Source organism: Chaetodon auriga, chromosome 18, assembly GCF_051107435.1.
Source record: "Chaetodon auriga isolate fChaAug3 chromosome 18, fChaAug3.hap1, whole genome shotgun sequence".
Classification (NCBI taxonomy): domain Eukaryota; kingdom Metazoa; phylum Chordata; class Actinopteri; order Chaetodontiformes; family Chaetodontidae; genus Chaetodon; species Chaetodon auriga.
This window is the reverse complement of record NC_135091.1, coordinates 1,455,329-1,464,055: the sequence shown is the minus strand read 5'-3', so window position 1 is coordinate 1,464,055 and position 8,727 is coordinate 1,455,329. Positions and strand designations below refer to the sequence as shown.

The window sequence follows — 8,727 nt, the reverse complement described above, 5'->3', positions numbered from 1 at the left end:
CAAAGACGTCCTGGAGGTTCCCTGTCACTCACCTGCTGGTCGCTGCACACTGGGCCCACGCCGCTGAGGTTACTGTTGCTCATGCCGACCGGCTGCCCCATCGGAGGTAAAGAGCCGACGGCGCCCGAGCCTCCGGCCATGGAGACGGTGATGCTCATGTTGTTGTAAACCCCCTGCTGGCCGAAGGCCTGCCCTGCACCCTGTCCTGACTGACTGAACAGGCTGCAGCACACGGAGGGAATCAGAGAAGACGTCGTGTGAAGGAGCCTCAAACATACAGACGTAATAAAGTCATTCGTGGGATGACGACTGATTTTCACGGCGTTCGCTCTCTAACCTGTTGCTGCCCATGCCCGTCTGTGGCCAGCTCTTCATTTCTGGTGACTGGTAGCCAGGAGGAGGGGCTTGCTGAAGCAGAGGACTCTGGGAGGTGGAGTTTTGAGGTGACAACAACGGGCTGGTCGGGCTCATCTCAGGAGGGAAAGACGAGTCTTGCTGGACTATAGCTTTGAAAGGGGAACGGACCGTAATGAGACACAACACTGAGGCTGTCAGAAGGGGTCGTTCATGTTCTACTCAGCGGCACAACTGGAATCTCACGATGCCGAGGTACGATTATCTACAGTAAACATTTTAATTTGTAAGAAGTAATGGAGTATTGGTTGGACCTTTCAGTCAATAATGAAGTGTCCTTGAACTCACCGGACCCTCCAAACTGCTGAAACAGGCCCTGCTGCAAAGAGGAGTTGACGGTGCTGCTGAACTGGCCCTGCACGCCGCCCATCAGCGTCTGGTTGTTCAGGGGAACTCTGACGGACAGCTTGCTGTCCAGGGGGCCCCCGGCGACGGGGCTGAAGTGACTCGGTGAGGTAGGGGATTTTCCCGTTATTGGGTTGTACCCTGGCGGGAAGCTGAACTGCTGCTGCTGTTGAGGCGTCGTCGGGGGACCTTTCGGGACCCTGGCAGTTCCGATGGACCCCACGGCTCCGGTCGGAGCGCCTGCCATGCTCTGTCTCATGAGCATGACCTTCTGCTGGAAAAGCTGGCGCTGGCGGTGCTGGATGCTGTAGAGTTCCCTCTGACGCTGGGCCAGCATCTGGGCGTTCAGCGGAGGCTGCTGGGAGACACGACGGAAGAGAGAGAAAGACGTTCAGACCTCAGACAGTTTAGTAACCACCTGAGCGACAGCAGCCACCTTCACTGAGCTCCAGGTACAAAAGTGGAATGTCACAGATTTACAGTCCAAGAACTACAGAGAGACCAAATGAAGCCAGAGTTTAAACCTGCGAGGGCGTCTGAGGCTGCTGAACCCCCGGACGAATCCCGAGGCTCACATGCTGGGCTCCTCCAGGAAATGGACTCATGCCCGCCATCCTGTTCTGGAGCTGAGACAGAGGGACAGAGACAGACAACCCAAGGACATGAGCAGAGGTTAGACAGGCGCTGAAGGATGAGAGGGTGATGACAGTGAAGGGAGGGCAGGATTTAATAAGACCAACAAATCTATGTGTGTAAAAAGATTTCTGTTTTGGAGACAGAAGAGAAGAGAGATATCGAGGGAGCATTTAAATCAATATTTAAAAAACTGAAACCAGACGATTCATTATGATAACGTAGAGAAAACTACAGTCACTGCTTTTCATTACAGCTCCGAGCACTTCGCAGTCAGGAACGCTGAGTAAAGTGTGCCGAGGACATGAAAGCACAGAAAGTGTGAAAACAACTCAAAGGTCTTTCGCTTGTTTACGGTTCGTGTCGTGCTGTTGTATTAGCAGCCTCTGAATCGTGCGACCACATTACGCCTCATGAGCTTTCTGAACATATTTCTCTCTGCTCGGCTGTGACTGTACACATTAAACACATCGGGCGAGAGCAGCATCCTGCAGGTGAGCCGGAACAGCATCACAAGTCACCACATCTTCCATCCCAGATGAATGAAACGCAGACAGACTCCACCTCTGTGTCCTCACCTGCTGCGGGCCCTGCAGCCTCTGCTGCAGCTGCAGGCGCAGCTGGTTGGGCGGCAGCCTGAGCTGAGTGCTCATCCCCTGCGGTCGCGTCATGCCCGGCCGCAGCCCCATGCCCGTTGTCCCGCCGGGGAAAGGCCCTCGCGGGGCTCCAAACCCCAGACCCTGTGGCCCCACCGTGGCCAGCTCTGGAGGGAACTGAGCTTGTGACGCTGGTGTGATTTGGGAAGAGTAGTTGGGGAGTTTAGGGTCCATGGACACTGGGCTGGCAGTGGGTTGCTGGGTTGGGAAGTTCTGGGGCAAAGGGTCAAAACAGCCCCCCTGAGAGGAGGCAGGCAAAAACAAGATGAAGAGATATTCAATGATTAATGATGAAAACAAGAAAAGCACAACATGTATTCAGAAGTGTGATTTTTTGTTTCTGAAATTTGAATTTCTCCCTCCTCACATCACAAAACGAAGCCTATGAGCCAGCAGCTCTTCAACAGTCACATTCTGAGTGAAAGCAGAGGCCTGCAGAGGCCACCGACACTCACCTGTACCAGTTTGTCTATACCCAGAGCCTTATCCAGCTCAGCCAGCTCACTCTCGTCAGTCCCACTGAGGAAGGAGACGAGCTGCTCTAACAGAGCTTTCTCGTCGTTTCGGCCTTCGGGTGTGGTCGGCGGGCCCAGCACCTCATCCAGCGTGCAGGGCACACACTGCCTGCTCGAACAGAAAGACACAGCGTCTGATGGCTCAAGTCCGCTTCATCACATCAGTGTCAGCTACATCAACTTTTCTTTTAGTATTTTCCCCCACAACTTCACAACAGGACAGCCGGTCGGGTACTGAGGGAGCAGTCATACTTACTCTTGTGGTGATGCCAAAGGAGCCTGTAAAGGGGTCCCAAGACCATCAAAGGACAAGGTGTCCGACAGCGCCAGAGGCTGGAACTGAGAGTCTCCCACATCCATCTTGGTTAGGCCTGAAACAGATTTGAACACAGTTTTAAGAGAAGAAAGTCTACAGCTGATTAAAAACAGCCTGTTCATGCTGAATGTGGATTCATGAGCAGCATGTAGCACCTTCCAGCGTTCAGACAGTGACTTAGCATCAGCTTAAAATGCTGCATTTGCAGCCAAATGTTCACCTCGCTGCGATGACGCAGCACTGTGCTGCTCTCGTCTACAGTGCAAAGCTGATCACTGATGGGCTCACATGTGAAACAGAATACAGCCTGACCACACCTCAGCAGGAGAGGATGGTCATTGATGCAGCAGTGCTGAAACTCTCAACCTATACAGGTCAGTTCAACAGTGCTTTACTGTGACTGAGGCTTTAGTGTCACATTACAAAAAACAGGTCCCCACAGTGAGATCCTTTTCAGGAACTTTTCTGTTCATTTTCAAAGACTGCATCAGGGCTTCTCGTATACCAGTGCTTGAACTGAAGGGGTTGATAACTTCTGCCTCTCGAAAGGGGCTGCTGTCTTTGGGGGTCTGGAAGGGGTCTCCCTGTCCCTGGGTCTGCGTCTGGCTTGGAGTGGGGGGGCTGCAGAAATCAAAGGATGACTGACTCTGGAGGCTGCAGCCAGAGGGCGGACCGCCATCACTGAGCCCTGGAAGACCAACACAAGCACAGAGAGAGTGAGGAAAGGGTGATGTGATAAGATAAGATAAGATAAGATAAGATAAGATAAGGCATAGAGGAAGAACAAAAACACGATAAAGGACACAAAATAAAATCAACTCTATAAATGCACATAATAAGGAAAAAGAGTATAAAAACAGCATTGCCTTGAAAAGGATGACTCAGCTTCACAACTGAAAATTTTGCACGAGTAAGATGTAAAATAAAATATATTTTTGTACCATTGACGGCAGAAACTATAAAACAGAATAACAAAAGTAAACTAACATGTTTCCATGCGGCAATGCCTGCTGATAGCCACTAGGGGGCGTTCAGACTAACAAAGTGAGGCCTGACCAGATCAAACTACTATCCTGGATACAACCACGACTATTGATAACAATAATAATAATTATTATAATAATGGAGAAGAAGAAAAGGAAGAATCTGGAATCCAGTAAAAAACATGAAGAAAATCTGAGGAAAACATTCTTTTGTAATTTCCTGAAAATGCGAAGAAGAAAAATCATTTTCTTTGAGCGAACACTTTGAATTGAATATTGCTGCTTCAAACCCGCAGAGCCCATCTGTAGCACATTAAGCCCCCTCCCCGCTGAGCTGAAACTGTACCTCTGTTAGGAGTGCCAGGAGGCTCTCTCTTCACATTTACGTTGCGGGGAGTGTTGGCCTCGCCGGGCTGGAGCTGAGTGGGTGACTGCAGTTTGAGCTGAGGGGAAGGGGAGTGGAGCTGGGGTGACGGCGACTGCAACTGAGGAAGGGACTGGGGCTGGGAAAGGGGGGACTGGAGCTGAGGCATGGGGGACTGGAGCTGAGATGGGGGCTGGGGGGCTGGAGACTGGAGCTGGGGGCCTCCTCCAGGGGTTGCTGAATCCTCACTGCCCTGCTTGGCCCCACTCGGGCCTCTCAGGCTCGGTAGCAGCTGGGTGAGAGGGTCCATGTCAACAGGGCCACCTGACATCTGAGGGCAGGAAATGGAGAGTAAAGCAGAAATAAATGAAACGGGACAGAGAGGAGGAAGACGGGGAGAAATGAGTGGTGTCAAGAATTAAAGCATAACGGGAGGCAGAGGATCAGTGACAGCGAGATGAGGAGAGACAAAAGGTCAAAGGCCAGCGAGCTTCAAAGGCTGCAGCTGGTAGCTGAGCCTACAGTGGAGACAAAGTCCAAGAAAATAAACATTCAGCGTGATTTACAACGGCTGTCAGGAAACCGCCAAAGCAGGAGCAAAGCTCGAGAGGAAGACAGCAAAGCTTCACTGTCACAACTGAAGCATACGCACATCGCAATTATGATGTCACTACAGTTATGATTCAGACGGGACCATGCTGGACAGAGGCTGGTGCAGTCTCAGCCGGTCGGGTCGGTTTAACACAAATACACTGCAGGTTGATTAATAAGAGGCTGCTGTCATCAGGCCAGTCCGACCACACTTCAGCTTTAGTGCCGGCCCCCGAGGATGGAGGGTGGTTCAGGCTGTCGCTCAGTTCAAACCACTGTCTGGAGTTCCCCTGATGAGGCTTTTAAAATTCATTTTTCAGGGAGACAAAATAGAAATTTAAGATATCTAAGTTTTAAAAATATGACAATGAAGCTCGAGAAAGGTCCTTCAAAGGTCCTTCAGTTATTCTGGTGGATCAGTTCTCTGCTCGGGGGGTTTAACGTGATGCTAACAGGAGAGCCCACGAGATGTCAATCAAACACAGTGCGGACCACCCTCAGAGCAGAGGATCCATCAGGTGTAATAATCAACTTGACCTGTGTGGGTCTTTAAATGAGCTGGTGACAGTCAAACTGTTTCTAAACGACCTTGAACATTTCAAACAGGTCTTCTGCTTCTGTTCTCTAAATGTTTCTTCATTCTATCAGGATAACCGTCACATCTTTGGACCCGTGTGTGTTCTTACAGATCACCACGACGTTGACAACTGTACCGTGGAGTCTCGGCTGTCCCTGCGGCCGTCTCGCCGGCTCTCTCCGACGGGGCTCGATTTGGGACTGATGCACGCGGAGCTGCTGGAGACTCCCGCAGGTTTGGACGCACCTCCTGCGGACACGGCGGCCCCCGCGCAGGCCACTCCCTCCACGCTGGCTCTCTTCTCCACTTTGACCCGAACCGTCTGCAGGCTGAGAGCAGATGGAGGTGGGAGGTCCCCCAAGTCCTTCAAAACAAATCACCCTTCAGTCAGTATTTTTCATGGCGACAAACAACAAGAAGGATTTTACAGACTGACGACATGTTATTTAGGGATGAAGGTAATTAGTCAATAAAAAAATCTCAATTGCTGTAAACAGCACATGAGCTTGTGGTGGAACGCAAAGGGCACACGTCACGTCACCTTTTCGTCCGTGTCCAGGAGAAAGCGGAGCAGCTGGTGGTCCTGCGGCTCTCTGGAGCTGGACTTGGGAGCTGCTGTGGTCAGAGCCGGACTGGAAGGCGGCTCCTTCTTGATCTCAACTTGGTTTTTGTTTATTCCTTCGTCGGTGGTGGTGGAGGCGTCGTTGGGACTGCTGTCCTGGAGCAGCCGGTGCAGGATCTTGTGCCGCTCTGTCAGAGTGCTGTGGGAGGCTGGGCACTGAGGGGCGGGAGGAGGGTTCGGAGGATGAGGTGATGAGGTGCAGTGGATGCTGTTGTTGTTAGACTCAGCTCCCGTCCCACTGCCGTCCAGGAGCTGATTGGGTCTGGGGTTTCCCATCTGTGAGGCAGAAGGAAGAGGGGCTTTAATGGAGTCCTCTGCTCCTCCTTCTCCTCCCTCTGGGGGTTTTGCCGATGGAGGCCGAGTAGAGGAGCCGGTGGGTGTACTGGCTTGTCTCTGAGGTCCAGGAGAGGACAGGGAGAAGGACCCCGTTGACCCACCGCCGGCGCCGCTACTACCATCACCGCCAGACTGCTGCCTGTTGAGGCTGCCTCCACTGCTTAGCACCCCGGCTGGGGAATGGAGGCCCGGTGTGGAAGGAGAGAAGGGGTTCCCCGGAACCCGAGGGCTTCCCCCTAACCCAGGACTGGCCCGTGGCATCCTGGGCGACATAAAAGAGGTAGGGGTGGCTGTGAGTGGGCTGCTCAAAGGAGAGGGGCTGTTGACCTGCTGGGGACAGGTCCGATTGGGCGTCAGGTAGCCTGCGGGTGTGGCCGGGTTATGTCCGTGGGAGGAGGTGTTGCTGTTGTTGGGGTGAAGGCCCGAGGTGGCGAGGCCTGAGCCTTGGGTCCAGTTGCTGCTGGGAGGAAGGGAAGGGGAGCGAGAGGGAGTCTGGGCAAGGCTGCCAAGGTTGGGTGGAAGGCTGGGGTTAGTGTTTTCCTGAGAGCTAGCAGTGTTGTGTTCCCTGTGAGAGAGGAGGGAAAGAAAAGACGTAACGTGAGGACAACGAGCGGCAGAGCGGAAAAGCAGGCGTCTGTAACTCATTTCCAACAATCTGCTTCCTCAACACTTGATGTCATTGAATTCAGGAGGAGTTCACATGCATCAGGTTATCCAGACCTCTGGAACCAGGATGTGGTGTCACCAGGTGCAAAAAACAATCAGGATGCTCCTGTGATGCCCTTGTGCATGTAAACAGACCCACTGTGACCCTTCAGTCTGCAAACATGTCCGAGTGCACGTTAGAAGACTTCACTGTTTGTTATGGCTTCTTACAGAATGCCTTTAAATCAGCCGACTTCTATCTGAGTGTCACTGTGCATCTCTGTCTCTGTGATAATCATTCTTATCATGCACATGGTGATATTTCCAACAGCGAAGAAGCAGGAAGAAGTTTATTATTCTGTTGAACTTTGAGATTTTGTCATGTTTGCTGAGCTAAAAACGACTGTTTGTTCTCAGCTCCAAAACGATTACAACGTGGCGTTTGAGGGCACGGAAATCTGTGCATCAGCGCGTGCACGTGTCCAGCACCGTACCTGTCAATAGTGTGAATGCCCATGATGAAGGGCTGTACGTCAGGGTTGGGGGGGCAGCAGAACTTGCAGCGGGTCTGAGCGCTGAGCGGGGTGCCGTCACTTAAAGTGAAATGGTACAGCGGGCTGATGGCGTTGCCGTGGGTCATCACTGTGGGGTGTACACACACACACACACACACACACACACACACACACACACACACACACACACACACACACACAGGGTTTAGACTTTGCTCTCATCAGGTGTGTTTATTTCCTCTCCCACACTCGTCCAGGCTTCGATGGCTCTCACTCAAAGGCCCAAATGACACTTCAGCTTCAAGATGTTGAAGCAGCTCCACGATAAGTGATTGTAGCTCTGAGATAATCCACTCCAGGTCTACCTTCCTTTCATCCTATTAGCTGCATGCATTCACGTTATATCGAGGACCAGAGGACTGTGCACGTATACTACACATGTCCTTGGATGCTTCAGCTTTGGTTTGGATTCACTGGATCCATATCTGAAGATTTTACCTCATGTGATCAACAAGAACGAGCCCAGGGTTTGACCATCAACCCGGCGTCCAGCTGTACAGTTCAGCTGCAGGCTTTCAGACCTGAAGGTGGAGCAGGACGCCGTGACAGTTTGACGACACTGCTGGTTTTTAAAGGCTGAATACGACTGCTGTGATCCACTTCTGTGACAGAGAAATAATGAGCGGCTACTCTGATGATTTCAGGCATCTGATGATTCCTGGTGATGATCTGCTGCTTTTATATAACAGTGAGAGTCAAGTTGGGCTGTAGGAAATTGTGGATGACCTTTTCAATGTTTTCTGACACTAATCAATCGATTCATTGATCGCTGCAGCCTGAATCTACTGCGTCTTCCTCTGCTCGTCACAGCTGTTCCTGTGCTTTCTGCTGGATGTGCTCTATCACTCCGAATTAATGGAACGAATCTCCTGCAAGTTACTGAAATCCAGTATTCAAGTTATTCTACTAAAACGGCACCGAAGTGATGCTGAAGCTCAGCATGACAGAGCTGGCGGAGAGCGTGTCAGTGATTTCTGGGAGTGAAGTCGTGTTACTCACCCTCATGCAGCAGCTTCTTAGCGTGGGAGGGCTCTTTGCCCTGCGGCTGAAAGAAAGCGTAGATGCACTTCCTGACCAGGTCCTCCCAGCCAGGCCGGCCCGTCGCTCGCAGAGCACTCGTTTCTATGGAGATGATCTTCCCTGGAGGGGACCACA

The 8,727-nt window shown here is 51.8% G+C and overlaps 1 protein-coding gene across 2 annotated transcripts in view; it reads right to left on the bottom strand.

Moving 5' to 3' along the window:
- ncoa1 (nuclear receptor coactivator 1) overlaps positions 1-8,727 on the bottom strand; it is a 48,167-nt gene that overhangs the window by 7,380 nt on the left and 32,060 nt on the right. The window contains exons 9-21 of one of the 2 annotated variants that reach the window (XM_076755512.1): positions 8,572-8,712; positions 7,492-7,639; positions 5,936-6,917; positions 5,531-5,758; positions 4,209-4,557; positions 3,385-3,567; positions 2,820-2,934; positions 2,504-2,672; positions 1,971-2,288; positions 1,284-1,385; positions 703-1,117; positions 338-506; positions 33-222 (exon numbers count right to left, since the gene is read on the bottom strand). In XM_076755512.1, coding sequence (XP_076611627.1) covers positions 33-222; positions 338-506; positions 703-1,117; positions 1,284-1,385; positions 1,971-2,288; positions 2,504-2,672; positions 2,820-2,934; positions 3,385-3,567; positions 4,209-4,557; positions 5,531-5,758; positions 5,936-6,917; positions 7,492-7,639; positions 8,572-8,712 — 3,509 coding nt within the window. The remainder of the gene's footprint in view (positions 1-32; positions 223-337; positions 507-702; positions 1,118-1,283; positions 1,386-1,970; positions 2,289-2,503; positions 2,673-2,819; positions 2,935-3,384; positions 3,568-4,208; positions 4,558-5,530; positions 5,759-5,935; positions 6,918-7,491; positions 7,640-8,571; positions 8,713-8,727) is intronic. The other variant, XM_076755513.1, reaches the window with a different exon arrangement.